The following is a 23,841-nucleotide window of genomic DNA, read 5'->3' as shown; positions in this document are numbered from 1 at the left end:
TATATATATATATATATATATATATATATATATATATATATATATATATATATATATATATATATATATATATATATATATATATATATATATATATATATATATATATATATATATATATATATATATATAGACGATATTCAATAAAACAAGGCACTAATTCACTAACAGATATCTTCATAACCTGCAAATATCTGCAGACAAAACCATTTCAAAAATAAAATATAAGTAAAACATCATTCATTCCAGTTATGGGCATTTGTCTTTCGTAGTCTCCTGTGTAGATATCTGGAGGTAAATTAGTGCATTGAATGAATAAAATTAATTAAATAAAAATCGTCAATATCTAAATAATTATTAGAGATAAATATAAACTTTCTTCGGTAAACTTCTGAGTTTTATTGTAGTTAACAATATTGTAGAACATCGAAAATTTTTGAGAAATCACAATAAAAAGTTACATTAAAAATGATTTCTAGGGGCATTCTCAAGAAGACATAAATGGCAAATAGAACTACGATGTCTTCCGAAAAGTTGTTTTTATGAAATGTGCAACAACTTCACCAAGCAAAGTGGATTTTTTTATGCAAAACTGAGAAAAATAAAATTCGTTTCTCACTTTTAGGTAGATTAATCACAAAGTTCTAACTTTCATAAAATGTAGACTAATTAACGAAACAATTTTGCTGAAGACACTACGGCTCCAAAATCAGTTTTTTGAGTAAAATGTAATTAGTTTAAATTAGTGCATTATTTGAGTAAAAATTGTCAATTAGCAACGAAATATGTGAAATGAAAATTAACTTGCTTCGAAGAAATGTTTCGTTTCGTTATAGCAAGCAATATTGTAGAACATTGAAACATTGAAATTGTAGAGAATTACCAAAAAAGTTATATTGAAAACAACCGATTTTAGGGGTAATATAAAGAAATCTCCACAAAAGTCCATTCAAATAGGTAGATAGAAGTATGATGTCTTCAACAAAGTTGTTTTTTATTTTAGATTGTGCTACAACCATGCTTGTCATTCTCCTCAGTATGTAGAAAGAGCGGAGAAAAAAATTCAGTATGTGCTTGTGTGTAGCAAATGCTTTCACCACACTGCACAGTGGTTTAAAACGCGAAAAACGTGATCGTCAGCGATTTGAGTATAAAAATGCCATTGAAACGCTAAAATGTATTTGACAAAGTTTTTGTAGACTTTAAGAGGCATTTTTTGATGCAAATAAATATTTGATTAATTCACCTAAAAGTGAGATAAACAATTTATTTTTTTATTCACTTATCAAATCAAAACGAAGTCTTCAGCAAAGTTGTGGACAATTTTATGTAGAAAAACTTTGCTGAAGACACTTCGGTTCTATCTCTTGAAAATCAACCACATACAGGTAGTTTTATACACAGACATTCTTCAAGTTTTTAAAAACCGAAAAAAACTAAATAAATTTTTCTCATGTGATTTTAGAGGCCCTACTATGTTCTATATATTTTTTCATATTAAAAAAATACATCATTCTGCCGAAAATACCTTTGGCAAATTTTCAACTTTTTCATAGGGTTTAGGACATTTTAGATAAAAAATGCACTGCTAGCTTTCATTCGTTTCTTGCAGTCTCTTAAAGGCTTGGGCGTGGATGAAAAAACGATAACGTTGTTACAAATTTTCAAAAAATCATTACCTTAACGACAGGATGAAAGAAAATCGATACCGAAAAATCGAATAATCGAAATAAAATCGAAGATTCTGTTGAAAGAATTTATCGATGGACGTCATCACATAACTTAATTCACCGATGAGATCGTCAGCTTTTGCATAAACTGCCCCTGTTTACATAGTTGACGTAACAACCAACACCATCAGAAAAACGCATTTTTGTTATTTTAACCCAAATAATTATATTGAGATACAATTGCAGCAAAATAGTCTGTCAATTTTATGAAGATTGATGTTTGAATAGAGGCCCCATGGATTATATGAGTCTGCCCATGGTAATTAATACAGAAAAAACCGCTACGCCAATTTATGCGAATAAACATGCATTTTTCTCGCAGATTGTTCGCATAGCTTGGCGTAAAAACTCGACTACTTCCTACTCTGCCTCGCAGTTGAATTAGTTTTATCAATCGTGTTTCGGTCAAACGTCAGTTATTGTCTATCGGCAGTTTCAATTAGACAAATAGCACAAACACACATACAAACCCACACACATATACACACAAAAACTTGCATTTACGCTAAGGTGGGTAATCGTTACAAGAAAAAATGCAAACTTAACAGCACAGAGCCAGAACAAACTTTCTTTTGTTCAATTTAGGCCCCAAAACAATGCTAAACCTGCAGAATATGGATTACTCGTGCCTCTGATTGGTGCCTTACATATGCATGTACATGAATTTGTATGAAAGTTAGTATAGGAAAACTTTTTTTGCATGTTTCTTCCTAGAGAGCTATCGATCAATCCACTTCCGGTAATGTTAAGATTGTTTGGGGCCCCAAATAGAACCATAAAAACGTCTGGCAAATCGATTAAATTTACCCACCGTAATATACACACACGTTTTAATTATTTCATCTGATGCAAATATCCACTAGTGGGGGGAATGGACATGGTGACTTTGAACCTTCCTGAGGCTGAGTGTTTGTAAAAAAAAAAATAAACAATACAAGAGTTCAATCCCCTTTTACCCTTTCCATGGAATATTCGTCGAATTGAACGACTTAACTTAGACAAACAGACAGTTGTTAGACAGTCGAGTAAAACGACTTAACATAGACAATTGCACCTTGTATGGAGTGACGCCAGTTTTTGCAACCAATTGGCAGTTACGCCAAAACGTTTTTCCAATATTTCTCCAAAGTTTTAGAACAAAATAGTTTTCTTTTCATTTGTGGTGTATGTATCTTAGGGAAAGGAAGCTGAATCAACGAAAAAGTGCATTTTGGTCATTTTGGCTCTTACGTCAACTATGTAAACAGGGGCAGTAAAGGCTCTTCTAAGCGTATGAACGTAGCTCGATCACATCATCCAGTTTCGGTGATGGTTTGGGCGCGAATTACGGCTATTGGTAAAACCCCCCTAATATTCATTAGAAAGGGTGTAAAAATCAATCAATTTGTTTACTAAAAGCCTTCAACCCACACAGTGGCACCTTGGGCACGTGTACATTTAGGTAAAACTAAATGGACATTACAACAAGATTGGGCTCCATCGCATAGAGCGAAAAAAAAAACACTGGAACTCTGTAGCAGACTTTTTCCGAGATATTTAACTAGAGATAAATGGCCTTGAAACTCTCCTGATTTAAATCCAATGGACTATTTTGTTTGGTCTGTTCTTGAATCCAGAGCCTGTACTAAACCACACAAATCATTGGATCATTTGAAAGCTAGTCTAACCAAGGCCTAGGATGCCATATCTGTGGAAGAACTATCGTCCATCGTCGATAATTTCCCTAAACGATTGAAGGCGTGCGTTGAAGCCGAAGGTGAACATTTTGAGTCCGTGATGTAAATATTACAAACCATGCTAATGTATCTGCATTTTGTATAAATATGTTGTTGTTTTTTATTGATAGAATATAGTTATGACTAAAACATTGAACACGGATAATTTTTCCTCGCCCTGTAGTTTACATTTTTTGACATTATTGACCTTTTTTACTTGTTTGACTTTTCTAACATCTTTACAAAGGGAGTCTATTATTTTCGAAGAGAAATTGATTGCCAACCAACTCAACCGGAATCATCCAACATATTAAGGTTGGTTTTAGTTTTAAAATAGTTTATTTGACACGGCACGATACAATTTATGTTTAACTGAGCCAAGTACATTTTTTTTTGATTCTAAATTAGCAGGAAAAGAGGGTGTCCAATTTTTTATATCTTGCGGCCGACTACGAGCTAGTGGGGATTAAGGGTGAGAGGAGGGGAGTTACAATTTTCATTTTAACTATATTAAGTTATAGAATTTATTTATTTGTAGGTGGCTAGCAGTGATGTTCTATTTGAGCAGTTTTGCCTGAGGTGTCTGCGTGAACATAAAGATGCCGAGTCTTCGTCTTAGTGTCTCCAGTATGGTGTGTCATTTTCTTTCAGTTTGTGACGGGAATTGTAATCTAACAAATAGATAACAATTCAAATTTTAATGTCAGCATTTTTTATAAACCCGTATAGCTGTGTCATGTACTGGAGATCACCGCTTCCCAGAATGTCTCTAATGGGTACGTTCGAATGAAGTCCCGACCTACATCCAACCCCTTGAACCATGCTTTCGTCGATACCTTGGGAAAAATGGAATGTAGCCACCGTCCCAGTTCATCTGAGTTCCATGATGATTGCCAACTGTTGAGTGTTCTCTGACGCAAAATGCTATAAAATTCATCATAAGCCATTGGTCTTACATAAATATCGCCATCAATAGTGAAGGGACCCACGCTAAGGTAACCCGGTAATTTTTAACTGTTAAAACACTTAAAAACCGCCGTATTTTCCCCAGGAAATACGGGGTGTGCTTCACAGTCTTCATCGATCGCAGAGCCTCAATGGCACTGAGACTATCTGTGAAGATGAAGTAGTGGTCTGTGGGTAGGGTTTCGATGATTCCAAGAGAGTACTGAATAGCAGCAAGTTCTGCGACGTACACGGAAGCAGGAGCATCGAGTTTGTAGGAGGCGGTAAAATTTTCGTGGAAAACACCGAAGCCAGTGGACTCATCTAGATTAGATCCGTCAGTGTAAAACCTTTTATCATAACTAACATGTTTAAACTTATTCGAACAAAATTTAGGGATCTCTTGGGGTCGCAATTGATCCGGGATACCAGAAATGTCTTGTTTCATGGTGGTGTCGAAGAATATAGCATTATTAGAAGTATCTAAAAGTTCGACATTGGAGGAATCGTATGAAGAAGGATTAATATCTTGAGCCATTTAGTCAAAATATAAAGTCATAAATCTGGATTGAGATTGAAGGTCGACCAACCTCTCGAATTTTTCAATTACTAATGGGTTCATAACTGTGCATCGAATTAGCAACCGGTAAGAGAGATTCCAAAAACGATGTTTCCACGGAAGAATACCCGCTAACACTTCAAGACTCATCGTATGGGTCGACTGCATGCAACCCAAGGCAATACGCAAACAACGATATTGTATTCTCTCTAATTTTATAATGTGCGTGTTCGTGGCGGAGCGAAAGCAGAAACAGCCGTACTCAAGAACTGACAATATCGTTGTTTGGTATAACCTTAGAAGGTCTCCTGGGTGAGCACCTCACCAAGTTCCGGTAATCGTACGAAAAAATTAATCCTCTGTTGGCATTTTTGTGTCAGATACCTAATATGACAAGCCCAGGTGCATTTAGAGTCGAACCAGACCCCGAGATATTTAGCGACTAAAACCTGAGAGATCGTTTTACCCGTTAGTAGGAGCTGCAGCTGAGCTGGGTTATGCTTCCTAGAAAAAACGACCAGCTCAGTTTTCTCCGGAGAGAATTCGATACCCAGCTTAAGAGCCCATTCAGACAAATTGTCTAAGGTATCTTGCTTTGGTTCTTGCAGATCGCTAGCCTCGCTACCAGTAATGGATACAACGCTATCGTCTGCAAGTTGCCTTAGCGTGCATGAACTTGCAAGATATTCATCGATGTCATTGACGTAAAAATTATATAAGAGAGGACTTAAACGTGAACCCTGGGGAAGACTCATGTAACTAATTCGGGAAGTTGTCGAATCGCCTTGTGAGAAATACATATGCTTTTCTGACAACAAATTGAGCAAAAAGTTATGCAAATTTGGTGAAAGTCCCTGCGAATGAAGTTTCGCGCTTAAAACTTCTACAGAGACAGAGTCAAAAGCCCCCTTAATATCCATGAACGCAGAAGCCATTTGCTTTTTACGAGCAAAGGCTAGTTGAATTTCAGTAGAATGCAACGCTAGGCAATCGTTCGTCCCTTTGCCCCGGCGAAAGCCAAATTGATTATCTAAAAGTAACCCGTTTGTTTCGACCCATTTGTCTAACCGTAAGAGGATCATTTTCTCCATTAATTTCCGGAGGCAAGAGAGCATCGCAATCGGCCTATATGAATTGTGATCAGAGGCAGGTTTCCCGGGTTTCCGAATAGCAATGACTTTTACCTCCCTCCAGTCATGCGGAACAATATTTAGCTCAAGAAACTTGTTGAACAAATTCAACAAGCGTCTTTTTGCAGAGTCGGGTAGATTCTTCAACAGGTTGAATTTTATTCTATCTAACCCTGGAGCCTTATTGTTGCACGACAGGAGAGCCATTGAAAATTCCAACATCGAAAATGGGGGCTCTTCCGTAGCTACTAAAAACGCGTCGCGAAAGGTCTTCTGTTCGGGGACAGAGTCCGGACAGACCTTTTTGGCGAAATCGAGTATCCAGCGCTCTGAATACTTCTCGGACTCATTCGAAACGTTACGATTCCGCATGCGTCTGGCGGTATCCCAAAGAGTGCTCATCGCTGTTTCCCTCGACAACGCGTTCACAAACCGCCGCCAGTATCCGCGTTTTTTTGCTTTTATCAAGCTCTTCATTCGTCTATCCAGTACATCGTACTTTCGGAGCAAATCGATAGTGCCTTGTTCTCGGAAGGCCAAATACACCGAGGGCCTCCGCGCGTACAGGTCTGAGCACTCTTTGTCCCACCACTTGGAGGGAGGGCGCCGTCTAATCGTTACCCCGGGTATCGGTTTCGTCTGAGCTTGAGTCGCGGCGTCGATGATCAAGCCAGAAAGGAACGCGTATTCTTCCTCCGGAGGAAGTTTCACGTGGGACTCGATTCTTTGCGATATTATGGTCTCATAGGACTTCCAATCAATGTTACGTGTGAGGTCATACGCAATATTGATTGGATCCGTTGGAGTTGACCCATTAGCAATTGAAATAACGATTGGTAGGTGATCACTACCGTGGGGATCATTGATTACTTTCCACTGGCAATCTAACGCTAGTGATGTCGAGCAAAGGGATAGGTCAAGCGCTTTCACGTGCGCTTTCACGTGCTGGAGGATTAGGTACACGTGTCGCTTCCCCAGTATTCAAAACTGTCATATTGAAGTCGTCGATTAAGTTACAGATTAAAGTAGATCGGTTGTCGTCGTACAGCGACCCCCATAGCGAACAGTGAGAGATAAAATCTCCCAATATCAAAAAAGGCGCGGAATGTTTTAAATATCCAGTCCACAATATCAGAAAATTTTACGAACCCTGTTTCGTTTTTATCTTCTGATCGAGAAATGGGTGCACGAGGGGTTTTTGGTGCCCCAGGAAGCGGTGGGTACTCCTGGTTTGATTTAAAATTAAAACCGGGAGGTACTTGCTTCGGTTTTTCTTCACCGCTTTCTTTCTGTGTTGTCTTATTGGTCATTCCGCTAGGGGTTATCTTACGACCTTTGCGAGAAAGATTAGGAGAGTTGATCATTCTCCTCTTCCTAGATCCTTCTGGCATGGCATAAGAACACCCTTCGACGGGATCGTCAGATGTACCCTCATCGGTTGGCAAAAAGGAAAAGATGTTTCCTGTCGAGGGTGGCTCAGCACTCTTCAGCATTTCTGCGAAAGAGCGCTTTGATCGTTCCTTGAGGGAACGCTTAATTTTTTCCTCGTGCTGTTTGTACGCGGGACACGCCGAAAGGTCATGCCGAGTTCCCTCGCAGTAAAGACACTTTTCAGTATCCTCACTGCAAGCGGTCTCAGCATGATTGCCTCCGCACTTGCTGCAGCGTGCCTTGTTGCAGCAGTAGGTGGCTGTATGACCTAACTGCTTGCAGTTTTGGCAATGCATGACCCGCGGTACGAACAGGCGTACAGGCAGACGAACCCTGTCCAAAGAGATGTAGCTCGGCAGTGCGGATCCGGCGAATGTTACACGGAAGGAGTCCCAAGGGAGGAATTTCTTCTTCCCTTCTTCGATGGATACTGAATGCAATTGCTTGACATCCAGTACCTTTACATCTTGAATCAGGGAGTTCTTGAAGCAGCCAACCTTGTGACGCAAAATGTCATCGACCGTGAGGCTACCTTCGGTAACCACACCGTCGATCTCCACGTCCTTGGCAGGGATGTACACGCGGTACTCCCTTGTAAAGAGCTCGTAGCTAGCAATCTCGTTTGCTTGCTTCAGGCTACTCACGACAACTCGCAGTTTGTTCGGCCTCACCTTCGTAATCTCGGTTACGGCCGAAAACTGTTTTGCCAGGTCTTTGCCTATTTGAATTATATTCAAAGGTTTTTTTATGGGCCGGAAGTAAACAACGTAGGGACCGGGGAAGGTAAGGGAGAACTGCTGGGGGAAATTTCAATTTCTTCCCCAATCGTTTCCACATCCAAGAAAAGTTGCACCTGCATGTCGTCCATTTTGCGGGAGCGTTACGCTCTACCGCACACAAACGAAAAATATTCGAATGTGGGGGGGGGGGGGGGGGTTCATCAACTAGTTGATATTAAATTTTAAAAACAATTTTTCAAACTACAATGGATCAAAATAAAAAAAAAGACAGTAATACTAATACTAATAACAATAGTAATAATATTAATAATAATAATAATAATAATTATAATAATGATAACAATAATAATAATATTAATAATAGTAATAGTAATATATTAATAATAATAATGATAAAAAATCTAAAGTGAATACTTCACCGAACGTCTAAGTCACGACCTCACGGCTGATAGTAGGATTAATCGAGTGTCTCCGCAGAACAAACAATGACGATCCAGCTTCGTGTTGTGACACAGTGGCCGTATCTTACATGCGACCTTGTAGATGCCACTTGTAGTTGACTTCCACTCGCTCGATCGTATGGTGGTCCGTGCTGCTAGCGGGGTAGCAGCGGTGCGGGAGAATTGTTCTTGCTGATATATCAGCTGCGTATGAGATCACTGGCGGGGTAGCCTGCCCCTACCAGTGTGCAGAAGATATTTCTGCCGATAAACTGCAGACTATTGTTATCGCGCAGCACAAGAACTAATCGAAGAAAAAAAAACACCCGTACGATAACTCGTGTATTGTTATTTTGCGAATCACACGGAGATAAACAATTTGCGTCTAATCGAGACGAAAGCAAAACAACGAATGATATTTAGGTTGGAATCTAAAAAGCATTTTTTTTTTCTGATGAAATTTTGTTTACACTTAGTTGAAGTAAAAGACACTGCTTTTTACTTTTAAAAGACGAAAAACATTTTTAACACTGATGTAAAATAATTCGAGGGAAGCTCATAAGAATCTAGAATACAAACATTCGAATTACATTTAAAATCCTTGTGAGATATTTTTAAAGTAGAAAAAGGTAAATATCGATTTTAAAAATCACTGGAAAAAACGTGAAAACAAAAGCAGAACGACTCTAGAACGACCAGTTAAATATCTTTCTAACCATGATTGAAATCGCTACAGCTTTTCTTGGAAACACCCCAAGGATGATACAATACAAGAAAATGTTTCACACTTTGGCATACAACAACAAAATACACATTCAAAGCTCTTTAAGGTAGAAAAAACTAAACGTATTCAACAAAAATTCTAATTCCAATTCTAATTCTAAATCTGTATCTCGTTTCTTCACTCGGTCCAAAATTACAGAAATCGTTTCCAATACGGCCAGGAAGTGGATGGATGCAGACTTTTTTTAATGAAATCTGAGGATACATAAACTATCGTTCGAAGCATAGTTGTCCCAGCGTGCATAAGGTTTGTGTAGAACATGGGACTACTATGATTGGAACGGCAGTCAAACCGTCTAAAATAGAGCAGAAGGAAGGATAACGGTTCAAAGTCTGAACTGAAGTACCGAAAACTGTTTCCTAAAGTAATGGAAAAATAATGATAACAATATTCTCTTTTATCTTAATAACAGTAAACGAAACAATGAAGAATTTTTTTGAAATATGACTATTATGCAATATGTAATTGGACCATGCATTTGTGAAAAATCCATTAAAAGATCAGAAGAGATTGGAAACAAGGCAAAAAATTAAAAAAAAATTGTATGGATTTGTATCGATTTTTTTAACTTCTCAAAAATGAGCCGTATACCGAAAAATTAAACCAATAGCACAAAATGGCATGTTCGCCCATTGAAACGTCTATGCAAAGTTTCAGCCGAATCAAAAATGACGGTTGAAAAAAAATATATTCGGAAGGAGTTCCATTCAATTTAAAAAGAGTCATGTTTCCTTATTCACGCGTTTCCCGTGAAATCGCACTTAACAATACTAACTTTACCGATTATTCACCAAAAAAAATTTTTTTTTAATATTTTCTAGGCCCTGTGATCGTAACTTGAGAGATTGTGAACTGATATCCTGTCGGCTGAGGCGGGTAGAACCGCTCTGTCGACTGCCCGGCTCGGCGCTACAGCAGCTCGCCATGTGCGGATTCTACGAGGATCTGGAGAAAGGTGTAACGTGTAAGTGTTTAGTATTGGCAGTTTATTTTCGTGCTCGATGTTTCAATTTGTCACATTTTGCAGTGTTTCGTGCTGGCGAACAGGGCCGCTACTGGTATGCTGTTCTGGGCGGTCAGCTGGAGGTGCGCTACCACGGGGCAGAAACCAAGGATAATAAGGTGTGTATGTCTTTTGAATAAACGGTATCAAGCTGAGCCAACAGTTCCATGACTGTGGATATCATTCTTCACAAACAGAGAGGTCCACAACGAACCGGGAACAGGGTTTCTCTATTCATATGTTTGTTTGCTGGGTGAGAAAGGTCGATAAAAAATTTAACGAATCAGAACAATCGACTCCCATAGGAGCAGCCTAATAGCTCCGGTCGATCCCATGTGGGTTGTTGAAATGGTCTGACCAGAAAAGGTAAAATACGATGACGACTTTTCATTCACTTGCTGAACAATGACTGTTGACCATTCGCCAGGAGGAAGGACTTTTTCTGGTCAGTTGGTCAAAAGGTGGAAGTCGACCCCAGTAGGTACAGTGTTTGGCAATCGGAAGCTATTCACTTTTAGAACCGAATGAGCTTTTGGTTGGGAAATCATTTGATTGGATCGGCCCTATTGGGTGGGTCTCTCCCGAAAGTGGTCGGTTTCTGTGTTCAAAAGCGTTGATGATGTGGAAGGTAATAGACCTATCTAACCCTAACTAAATTTGGTTCTTGCCTTTTTCAAATGAACCTCAAACTATAAAACTAAAGACTGATTCAATAAGCAATACATGAGCCAGCAGTTCGTCTGCTCTAAATTGGATTGTTTACACACTTTTCCCACTTTGCAGTGAAATGTTTGATTATAAGATCTACTTCTTCCGTCGCTTTCAAGTCGGTAGTGAAAATGCAATTTGCCACCGGGTTGAACTAGTTCTTCGAGTGCAAGACGAAAAGATACAATCCAAGTCAAGAACGGTGCTCGAAACAAGCAGACAGGCAACCGGAGGAAAAATTTCCCCCCTCTTCTTCGGATGTGTGCGTAAATAAGCAAACATCCTTTCCTCAACACTGGAAAATGTGTAGAATGCCCTTTCATGACTGTGTTTGCCACCGATTGGACTGGTGGAAAACTGTCGGTAACAGAAGAAACTACGTACTACGCTTGCTTACCGCAAGCTGCTGCTGCTACTGCTGCTGGTCCTGCAGCAAACGGTAAACACGGTGAAACTGATTTCAAACAAACAAATAATTGAATTAGACAGCCGGATTGCTTCATTGTTGGCAAAGTGCATGCTGCTGGTGCAGCGAGCGAGAAGACGTCAAGACCGGGTCGGGGTTTCCACTAGATTCGCATCCGTTTCACAATCGGTCTATAAATATAAAGGGAAAAAAAAACAAGCGGAAGTGAGTCACGTTTTCTAATACTTTTAGACTGAAATAAATGCTTCTTAATTGTTTTATTTTGAAAGATATTATAGAGATGTGATGATTACAGGGGTAAATTTTATACTTCCGAAATTTCAAGGAACAGAAAATTACCTACACGCAAAACTTTTCCTTATTACTTTAGAAGCAATAGCGCAAAATTGCCTTTTGGGTAACAAACCTTTTACTTAAAAGGCAATAAAATTCTTCCCCAGTCAAGTAACAACACATACTGCCATATATTTAGCACGTGTTACGGAAGTACGACTATCTAATAATGGTCGTTTCAACCACATGCAAGATTTTTTCCGTCGAAAACTGCTCCCTTTCCATCTCAAGCAAAAAAAAAATCACACACCGTCGCATATGTTGCACATGTTACAAGTTTCTTCAATCTTCAATTCATTCGGTGTGCGTGTATTAGTTCGCATACGGAGAGGAGAAAAAATATGACAAGAGCTGCCAAGCAGCATTTTCCCCGTCATAGAGTATGCAAACGTTGATGATTTCAAAGACTTGAAATGCGTCTTTAAATGACATCACGATCTGTAAAATGCGTTAGAGAAAAACAAAAACATTCGCTTTCCTGCAAGATATCTAAAACACAAACTCATTGGTTCATGGAAACTTATTTGCACCTGTTTGAAAATACAATACTCGTGCCTATCCTGACAATATTCGCAACTTCGGCAACTCTGGTCAGATAGTATTACATATTTCCATTTCAAGTAAACACTGGGGGACGAAACGAAAGTGTTTCTAATTAAACATTTGAGGTTGACGGTTGAGATTCTGATTATGTGTGGATGAAGGCGACAAAAATGAACCTGATCGTTGCATCAATACAAATGCAGCGAGTGAAGTCTTGCTAACACATGCATTGCGGTGCTTGGCTGTATGTTCTCCTCCAGAAACACATACAAGCGTGTGGCCGTCATAATTTTTGTTACTTTTCGGTTATTACTATTTGTGTATAATGCGCAGTCATAAGACACAATAAGTAATAAAAAATTGCCCTAAAGTAATAAAATGTTCCCCGTTTGCGTTGGGTGTAGTGATTATATGTCACTATATTTAAGTCACACCAAAAATTAAGGCCCGGCACATTACGCCGGGCTTAGAGACTGGTACGATTAGAAATAGGGTAGGTTAGCCAGCTATGGCAAGTGCACCAGTTATGGCTATATCACATAAGCGCAATGGTACCAGTTATGGCAATACCCCATTTGAACTCCATAGGCCATTATTGGTTCATGCCATAACTGGTACTCGTCCCCTGTATATGATTTAACAGTCATTTAATTCAAAAAACAGTTTGGATTCCATTATCTGGGTAGTTAAAAATAGCTTTACTCCAAATAATCGATTTTCAATAAAAATCGAGTAAATGGCTCGATTTTAGAATTTGATCATGAATCATGAATTTGATTCAATTTGAAATAGATGTTACTATTATTCGTTTCAATACTCAGCAGTTTGCAAGTCGTGTTCAAACTTCAATTGGCTCCGTAAAACATTAATTTGTATTGTGCCGTGTCAAATAAATGTTGTGTGAACAAAAAAAAAAAGTCGTGTTCAATTCGAACTATATTTAATTTAAAATGGTAGAAAATTAACATCGGAATGTTAGCCATTAGTTTTTGTTCGTGAGCCCTTAAGTTTGGTGAAACTCCTAAGCTTTATTTAACAATTTTGAAAAGTCCAAAACAATCATACTTAAGGTAAAACGGGATTGTGGTCTTTTCCTATACAATTTTGAGGTTAGAGTTTTTTCTACTTTTGTAATTTGAGCATAAAAAAATCGGCTTCCACTGAATAAACAGCACTCATATTGCTACTTCAGGCATGCAACAGTTGTGAAAACAATTAATAAAAGTTTCATGTACGTAGTCTTCATAAATCAAGAGAAAATTAGATTGCAAAATTCGAGTTGATCGCGACCACGTCCCGTTTCACCTTAAGTACAAAATTTTATTGAAAAACAATTATCACCACGAAATCAATGAATAAATCAACCATCATCCTGATTTAGACACTAATCTTTATGATTGACATTGATGACACAAACTTGAATTTCCCCACTATTATTACACGAGCTGAGAAAAAATATTGTACGAGTGTTATTTAAAAAATCGTCCGTCATACAAAAACCTTGTTCAAAACGGTGTAAAAAATCGTACTTGTTCAACTTCACTTGAGTTACTTTTATAATCAAGTAAATATACTTGAATTTTTTGTAAGATGTGTTTATAAAAATGTTATGATGTTATGATGATAGAAAAGTAATATTCTTAGTTGTTTACATGTCCAAAGGCACTGAGAATTTACAGTCACATTCAATAAGTCTTTCAGCTCATATGTAAATTCGAAATTCTATAATTTCTGAAAAAACAGTCCGCAATGATCAAATGCCATCCAATTTGAATGTTTCCGGAATCGAGATTGTGTCCGAAGGCAATTCCGACATAGAAAGAGGTCATTTTTAAATCCAAGATGGCGACTTGCTTTCTGTAAAACAGCCTAAACCGGTCGAATACCACCCAATATAAGTGATTCCTGCACCCTAAGGTCAAAAATGAACTACTGGTTGCTCAATTCAGTATGGCGACTACCGGTTTTTAAAAAATAGCGTAGAGTTGTCCAAAACATGCAATATAGTCAAATCCCTCTATAACGACCCTTGATTTCACAAAAAATTCTTCTATTAAGGTATTTCTTTATGGCGACGGATCCCTGAGATTTTGACTGTATGAGTATTATTGGATCCGGGATTATGGCCGGGGGTCAGAAATAAAATCTGACGATGTTTTGAAATTCAGGATGGCGACATTCGTTTTCTGGAGAACACTATTCTGGACTAAAATAGTCAAACAATACCCAATATAGGAGTTTCAGGAAACAAAACAATGCTCAGTGACCCAAAATCCACATGCTAATACGACCCCAGACACGTTGAAATCCAAGATAGCGTTTTCAGGTTGTTGGAAACAGCTTCAAATGGTTAACCACCAAGCAATATGAGTAGTTTCTGAGTCGGGAATCCCGACTCGGGATTAAGCCCAGAGGCCAGAAATCGACTCTATAAGCTATTTTTGAAATCTAAGATGACTACTTCTAGTTCCTGAAAATAACAGAAGGGTTGTGTGTGGAGCCACGACTGCAAGGTTGTCGTAGAACTACTCAACAGATTTAGAAAATTAGTGTTGCGCTGTGAGAACGATGGCTGAGACCAGCTGATTTTCAAATATGAGCATCAAGAAACAAGAACAGAAATTTAATTTATGACCGTTTAGAACATTTTCAACTGTTTCTGAACAAGTAATTTGTTTTTCAGAACACGTGGGGACCCTGCATGTCCGAACCTGTGTAAATATTGCCTGAAGCAACCATGACTTGACAGGGTCTGTGTCAGGTGGAAGTTCGCCATGGCGCCTCCCGATAAAACCGGATACCTCCGGAATAAGTCGGTGCACCCATCTACTCTTCGTGAAATTGAACCATTCCGCACATCGAGGATGACCTTGTGTCATGTTGGTCGAAACATTCTCTGTCCTCCTTTACGGCGATGCTGATAGGCATCATGCCGACACAGGTTGCATCGAATGGGACTGCACGATACGCGCTCGCAACCCTCAGGCACTCCAGCTCACCACGGTAGCTGTTAGTACCCAGACCTTCAGACCACACTGGCACACCACACCTAAGAATGGAATACGCTGGCAAAAAGTTTTCGCTTGTTGCCATACACCGCTGATCATTCGAGATAGTGCTACAGTAGCCGATACCCAAGTAACAAAACTGGTTTTATCAAAGTTTTATAGCGCTATTTTGGCTGTATTTAGCGCTATAAAACTTTAACAAAACCAATATTGTTACTAGGGTAAGGTTCTCTTACAATCCTAGTCAACGAGGCTCCCGAACGTAAGCTTGTCGGCGACCATAACCCACAAAAGCTTAAGGTGCAGTCTCTGACTCTGACCACCACCTGTTGCTCCGATTTACGATTAGTCACAACCGTGATTTCTGTCTTATGGTACGCTAAGTCTAGTTTTCTGGAGTACATCCAACCCTCGACCTTACGTACACAGCGCGCAGCCGTCAGCTCAACTTCTTCGATCGACATGCCGTAGCCCTGTAGCGTTGTGCCGTCTGCAAAGCCTACAATCACAATTCCTAAAGAAAACTTGAGTTTGAACACACCGTCATACATGACATTCCACAATACCGGGCTCAGGTTAAAATCTTGCGGAACTCTTCGGTGATTGCGATGCACTTATAACCCTCTTCCGTGTTGTATACAAGTATTCGATTCGGGAAGTAATTTTCCAGAAATTTGTGCAGCGACACCAGTACATGGATGTTCCTGAGCGCTAGGGCTCTGAAATCCCAGCTGGCACTATTGAACGCATTCTTCATGTCGAGCGTGAGATGATAGCGTCCAGCTTGGTCCTGCCCTACCGGAAACCGAAATGGCTAACCTTCCGCCATGATATTCACCAGTGCGTTAAGAGTAACCCTCTAAAGTAGATAGATGGCGATGGGTCCCCTGGCGGTTGGCCTGCCTACGACAATAGGACTCATTTTTAACACTTCCACTTCTCCGGAAAGGCTCTCAGATTTTCATTTTACACCCCTGTAGTGAAACTTCCTTATAGACGTTATTCCACGTCAAAAACACTATCGCACTTACTTACTATAATTTAGCATTTTTGGTTTGGAAAAATTCCAAAAAATAATGTTCCATGAACATCATAAACTTTTTTTTCGTGTAAAAGATCCTTTGGGCCGAGGTCTTATGTCAAAAAAAAATCAAAATGGTCAATCATATTTGATCCGTCATTTGCTGTTGAATTATTCATCAAAAATCGAATCCATCTCAATTGTCTATCGTCTACCCAGCATATAATACATCAAACTATCTACTTTCTCAGTATAACTTACTTACTTTACTTATTAAAATGGCCGTACGTCCTAAGACATGCATTCCATAATACCGTCAACTTGATCGGTCCTTGACTGCCGTCCTTTAATCCCGCGGGCACCCCGTACTTGCCAGATCATGCTGGTTCAACCACCTTGCTATTTGCGCTCTTCTTCGTCTCACCGAATTCGAGGTGAGAACCAAATTACATAGATGTTTCGACCGTAATTTTTTGTGGAGCCCATAGTTGGAACGACTCCCGCTGATAATTCGCCTCCTAATCTCTCTTTCGTTTCGGTTTCGTTGTTCTCAGTCACCATTCAGCCAAGGAATTCTTACCATCGAATGCAGCTTCCGATTCTTAGTTGCGTTGAGATATTCTTGTCGATCGATAATATGCTGCTCATCAAAATGTTTAATACTGTTCATGGTCGGTTTTGCTATCACGCAGAGTTTCAAAGAATGCTAATTTTGGTTCGCGGTTTCCAAATATAACTTCTTTGAAACCAAATGAATCATGGCGAACTGCTCAACTGCAGTCAAAACATTGCATCCGACCACTAGGAGCGTTTCAGTGAAATAAAAAGTGCGTTTAGATTTTGAATGAATCAAGTTTTACTTACTTACTTACTTTACTTTTTTGGCTAACGGACCGTTCACCGGTCTAGGGCCGAACGAATGAGAGATGTCCAGCTTTTTCTGTCTTGGGCAGCCGTTCTCCAGTCTCCCCGTACACCAGCAGATCGTGCATCTTCTTCCACCGCGCACATCCACCGCGTGCGAGGCCTACCACGGAGTCGACGGCCCCTTCCTGGTTCTCTACTGAAGATAGTTTTGGAGGCTGTCTCGTCAGGCATCCTGGCTACGTGTCCAGCCCACTGAAGCCTGCCCCGCTGTATTACCTTCACTATATCAGCATGTTTGTATACCTGGTACAACTCGTGATTCATGCGTCTGCGCCACACTTCACCTTCCAATTTACCGCCAAGTATCGATCGCAGAACTTTACGCTCAAAAACTCCGAGCACTCGTCATCAACTCACTTCCTTCAGCGTCCATGCTTCATGTCCGTAAAGGGCCACCAGGAGTATCAGCGTCCTATACAGCGCTAGTTTTGTGCGAGTTTGCAAACTACGGGACCTTAGCTGGTTATGCAGTCCGTAGAAAGCCCTGTTCGCAGCTGCAACTCGTCGTTTCACTTCACGGCTCATATCGTTGTCACATGTCACAAGCGTACCAAGGTAAACGAATTCGTCAACCACTTCAAATCGTTCCCCATCTATCTCCAGCTCAGCACCAACACCACGGGGACTCCCACGCTCTCTGCCAGCTACCATGTACTTCATTTTGGCAGAGTTAATGACAAGTCCCAATCTCGTTGCTTCTCTCCTAAAAGGTACGAAAGCCTCCTCCACGGCCTTACGATTGATACCGATGCTATCGACGTCGTCCGCAAAACCAAGAAGCATGTGAGATTTCGTGATGATCGTACCGTTTCTTTCGACGTTTGCACTTCGTACTGCACCCTCCAGAGCGATGTCTCGCCAGCTATCCGCACGCACGACTTGGATCCCTCAGTGTCATACGACTCAGCTTTATTAGTTTCGTAGGGAAACCGTGTTCCAGCATGATCTGCCACAGCTCATTTCTTTTCACTGAGTCGTATGCCGCCCTGAAGTCCACAAACAGATGGTGAGTCGATAAGTTGTACTCCCGGAACTTATCGAGGATCTGTCGTAGGGTGAAAATTTGATCCGTCGTGGAACGCCCTTGTCGAAAACCTGCCTGGTATTCGCCAACAAAGGATTCCGTTAGCGGTCTCAATCTGAAGAACAGGATACGGGGGAGCACTTTATATGCGGAGTTGAGCGACGTTATCCCTCGATAGTTGCCACAATCCAATCGATGGCCCTTCTTATAGATAGGGCATATGAGGCCTTCCAACCAGTCGTTCGGCATTTGTTCGTCCGCCCAGATTTTTAGTATTATCTGGTAGATCGCATAGTACAGCCGCTCGCTTCCCGCTTTTAGAAGTTCGGCCGGTATACCGTCCTTCCCAGCGGCCTTGCCGTTTTTCAGCTCACTAATCGCCGTTTTCACCTCCTCCTGTGTCGGTGGCTCCAAAGCTTGTTCGTCACTCATAATCGTCATCCTGTTCCTGCTCTGCTCATCCGGCTCCTCGCCATTCAATCGCGCCTGAAAATGCTCCTTCCACCTGGCTGCAACCGTCGGTTTATCAGTAAGCAGGTTGCCGTCCTTGTCATTACACATGACCGGCACAGGGAAATTCCTGCTTCTGACTCTGTTGACAGTTCTATAGAATCTCCGCACGTCGTTTTCAGCATAGTAGTCCTCTGCGCTGGCGAGCACCTGCTCCTCGTACTCGCGCTTCTTCCGACGGTGAGTTCTATTTTCGGCAGCTCTTGCCACCCTGTACCTCTCTCTGTTCTGACGCGTAGCCGCAGTGAGCATGCGGCTCCTGGCACGGTTCTTCTCATCTGTCGCTCTCTGGCACTCAGCATCGAACCAGCCGTTAGGCTGTCTTCCACGCGTCGTACCTACCACCTCTCTCGCAGTCGTTTCGATGGCGCCGTGAATACTGCTCCACAGCCCATTTTTGTCTTCTACTCCTTCCTCCTGCTGTTCTGCGATCCGTTGATCCAGCTCTCTGGCGTATTCTGCTGCAACGCCATCAGCTTTCAACCGCTGAATATTGAAACGCGTCGTCCTCTCTGTACGAGATTTCAGCACGTTCGACAACCGTGCGCGGATCTTAAAATTGACGAGATAATGGTCAGAGTCAATGTTTGGTCCCCGAAAAGACCTAACATCAGTAACATCCGGAAAGTGCCGACCGTCAATCAGTACGTGATCGATCTGGGAGCAGGCTTCTCCATTTGGATGCCTCCAGGTTTGTTTCCGAATATTCAAACGTGGAAAATAGGAGCTACATATGGCCATTCCTTTGGCCGCGGCAAAGTTTATCAGCCTCAGGCCGTTTTCATTGTTTGACGAGTGGAGACTATGCCTTCCAATGACCGGACGGAAGAATTCCTCCCTCCCAACCTGTGCGTTTGCGTCTCCGATGACGACTTTTACGTCGTGTTTTGGGCACTCGTCATAGATTCGCCCAAGCTTGTCATAGAACTCATCTTTGACTTCATCGGATTTGTCGTTTGTCGGTGCGTAGGTGTTGATTAAACTGTATTTGAAGAATTTGCCCTTAATCCTCAACACGCTTATACGGTCATCTACGGGCCTCCACCGGATGACTCTTGTTTTCTGATTTCACGAAACCGACGCCCCGTTCCGCTGCTTTGCCGCCACTGTAGTAAATGTGGTACTTGAAAGAAGTGCGTGCAACAGGATCTTCTGCACGGAATTCCCTTTCTCCGGCCACCGAACCTCCTGAATCGCTGCGATTTCGACTCCCTGCCGCTGTAGTTCTCGAGCAAGCAAGCCAGCCCGCAACGGTTCATTGAGAGATCGGACGTTCTAAGTACCCAATTTCCAATAGTTCACCTTGATCTTTTTCCGTGTTCGTAGCCTAGGTCTTTGCCGATTGATCCGTTCCGTATTACTAAATTCGTTGTTCGTGGTTGATGAAAGGTTTCGGTATGCTACCTTACCAGGGTCGCGATACCTACATCCTGCTGATGGAGCTGCCATCTTAGGTGTAGCTGGCGGGATACAGCATTCCATAATTCAGCCGCCCGCTCCGGGTCAGACGCTGTTGTACGCCGCCCCTATGGGGATACAGCCGCGTACGACCCCCTTCCCAGTCAGCATACGACCATAGTTTCCACCGGGGTTGGCTACCCGATCTCCGCTAAGGTTACTCGTATTTCGGTCGGCACCACGTGGAGGTTGGGATAGGAGTTGCTGGACAGAGGTGAATGGCCACAATAGGGTCTCAAGTTACACGTGTCCAGCCATTTGCCAACCGAATCAAGTTTTATGATACTGAAATTATGGTCAAATCAGGATGCGCTCATTTTGAAAAAAAAAAACTCAAGCCAAAACTCTAGCGATCGATGATTCTGATGTCAACATATTCCTCCATAATCGCAAGGTACACGAACTCGTCGACCACCTCAAACTCATCACCGGCGATTATCACAACACTACTTAGGCGTGCCCTGTCGCGCTCAGCACCACCCGCTAGCACGTAGTGTGGTGAGGGGCAAAAGAACGCACGGTGTAAAAGTACGCATTGGCCTTTTCGAAGCGTACGAGCAAAAGCTCGGAAAATGGCCCAGACGCCATTTTGAGTTTCTAGATGGCGATTTCGGTTTCTAGAAAGCAACCTAAGATGGTCGAATACCCTCCAATATGTTTTTTCCGTAATCGAGATGATGTTCAGAGACTGGATAACGACCCCAGATACCATTTTTGATTTCAAAAGGCGACTTGCGGTTTCTCGAAAACAACAAAATGTGATCAAACACTAGGTAATACGAGTATTTACGGAATCCGGATGATGCTCTGAGGTTATTAAATAACCCTAGACGTCATTTTGGATCCCAAGATGTCGTCTTCAGGTTTCTAGGAAACAACCCAGAATGGCCGAATACCCCCCCCCCCCCCCCAATATGTGTATATCTTAAAATCAAATGCCGCCCTGAGGCCGGAAATCTTGGCATCATTTTCATATGCGATGGTATTTGGTAATTTTTAGATGTTTTCCAGAAACCGGAAGTCACCATCTTGAATTTAAAAATCGCGTTTGGAGTTTATTTCTGGTGTCTGCGCTGCGATCTCTGAAATACTCATATTGGTATTCGGCCATTTTAGGTTGTGTTCCGGAAACCGGAAGTCACCCTCTTGGAATTATAGATGGCGTCTGGGATCGTTTTCAGGTCTCTTGGCATCATTTCGATTCCGAAATAACTCATATATGGTGGTATTTGGTTAATTTTAACTGTTCGCCGCAAACCGGAATTTTTTTACGAGGTTTTTTTACACGGATTTTTGAATTAAGGCAGTTTTTTTACGCGGATTTTTGAATTAACGCGGTTTTTTTTGACGCGATACCGCGCTAATTCAAAATAATTTTCGCGAATGTCGAATTAACGTGAGATTGGAACCAGAAACGTTTAAGTGTTTATCTAGTAAAAGACTTAGTCCAAAACATACTCTCCACCCACCGAAAGATGACCAGCAAAGAGGACAATTTTAAATACTAGTTCTTGATCGTCTTGGGTTTTTTCTAAAGCCCTTAAGTTTAAAAATAGTTTATTTGACACGGCACGATACAAATTATGTTTAACTGAGCCAAGTACATGTTTTTTTTTTTAATTCTTAGTTAGCAGGGAAAAGAGGGAGGCCCATTTTTTTTATCTCGTGGCCGACTACGAGCTAGTGGGGATTTAAGGTGAGAGGAGGGAGTTACAATTTCGATTTTAACTATATTGAGTTACAGGATTCATTTATTTGTACATGGCTAAGCAGTGATGTTCCATTTGAGCAGTTTTGGTCTGAGGTATCTGCGTGAACATGAAGGAGCCGAGTCTTCGTTTTAGTGTCTCCACCATGGTGTATCATTTTCATTCATTTTATGACGGAAATTGTAATCTAGCAAATAGATAAAAAAAATCAAATTTTAATTCCAGCGTTTTTTATAAACCCGTAAAGCTGTGTCATGTACTGGAGATCACCGCATCCCAGAATGTCTCTAACGGGTACGTTCGGTTGTTTTCCTCGGGCCCGAAGGGAATCTATAAGCTAGGACCTAACACCACAGTATTCGGTACACGACCAAACAACATGCTCGATGTCATGGTAGCCATCGCCACAAACGCAGTGATTACTGTCTACAAGCCCTATACGAAAGAGATGCGTGTTTAACGTATAGTGATTGGACATAAGTCTGGACATCACGCGAATGAAGTCCCGACCTACATCCAACCCCTTGAACCATGCTTTCGTCGATACCTTAGGAAAAATGGAATGTAGCCACCGTCCCAGTTCATCTGAGTTCCATGATGATTGCCAACTGTTGAGTGTTCTCTGACGCAAAATGCTATAAAATTCATCATAAGCAATTGGTCTTACATAAATATCGCCATCAATAGCACCCACCTTAGCTAAAGCGTCAGCCTTTTCATTGCCCGGAATGGAACAATGAGAAGGGACCCACGCTAAGGTAACCCGGTAATTTTTATCTGTTAAAGCACTTAAAAACCGCCGTATTTTCCCCAGGAAATACGGGGTGTGCTTCACAGGCTTCATCGATCGCAGAGCCTGAATGGCACTGAGACTATCTGTGAAGATGAAGTAGTGGTCTGTGGGTAGGGTTTCGATGATTCCAAGAGAGTACTGAATAGCAGCAAGTTCTGCGACGTACACGGAAGCAGGAGTATCGAGTTTGTAGGAGGCGGTCAAATTTTCGTGGAAAACACCGAAGCCAGTGGACTTATCTAGATTAGATCCGTCAGTGTAAAACCTTTTATCATAACTAACATGTTTAAACTTATTGGAAAAAATCTTAGGGATCTCTTGGGGTCGCAATTGATCCGGGATACCAGAAATGTCTTGTTTCATGGTGGTGTCGAAGAATATAGCATTATTAGAAGTATCTAAAAGTGCGACATTGGAGGAATCGTATGAAGAAGGATTAATATCTTGAGCCATATAGTCAAAATATAAAGTCATAAATCTGGATTGAGATTGAAGGTCGACCAACCTCTCGAAATTTTCAATTACTAATGGGTTCATAACTGTGCATCGAATTAGCAACCGGTAAGAGAGATTCCAGAAACGATGTTTCAACGGAAGAATACCCGCTAACATTTAAAGACTCATCGTATGGGTCGACTGCATGCAACCTAAGGCAATACGCAAACAACGATATTGTATTCTCTCTAATTTTATAATGTGCGTGTTCGCGGCGGAGCGAAAGCAGAAACAGCCGTACTCAAGAACTGACAATATCGTTGTTTGGTATAACCTTAGAAGGTCTCCTGGGTGAGCACCCCACCAAGTTCCGGTAATCGTACGAAGAAAATAAACCTCTATTGGCATTTTCGTGTTAGATACCTAATATGACAAGCCCAGGTGCATTTAGAGTCGAACCAGACCCCG

The 23,841-nt window shown here is 41.1% G+C and overlaps 1 protein-coding gene across 2 annotated transcripts in view; it reads left to right on the top strand.

The window, feature by feature from the left end:
* The window catches only part of LOC129725702 (rap guanine nucleotide exchange factor 4), a 523,900-nt gene that overhangs the window by 162,666 nt on the left and 337,393 nt on the right, over positions 1-23,841 (top strand). For both annotated transcript variants that reach the window (XM_055681789.1, XM_055681788.1), the window contains exons 3-4: positions 10,296-10,438; positions 10,502-10,596. In XM_055681789.1, coding sequence (XP_055537764.1) covers positions 10,296-10,438; positions 10,502-10,596 — 238 coding nt within the window. The remainder of the gene's footprint in view (positions 1-10,295; positions 10,439-10,501; positions 10,597-23,841) is intronic.

The sequence above is a fragment of the Wyeomyia smithii genome, chromosome 2 (assembly GCF_029784165.1).
Source record: "Wyeomyia smithii strain HCP4-BCI-WySm-NY-G18 chromosome 2, ASM2978416v1, whole genome shotgun sequence".
Classification (NCBI taxonomy): Eukaryota; Metazoa; Arthropoda; class Insecta; order Diptera; family Culicidae; genus Wyeomyia; species Wyeomyia smithii.
This window is presented reverse-complemented; position numbering and strand designations above follow the sequence as displayed.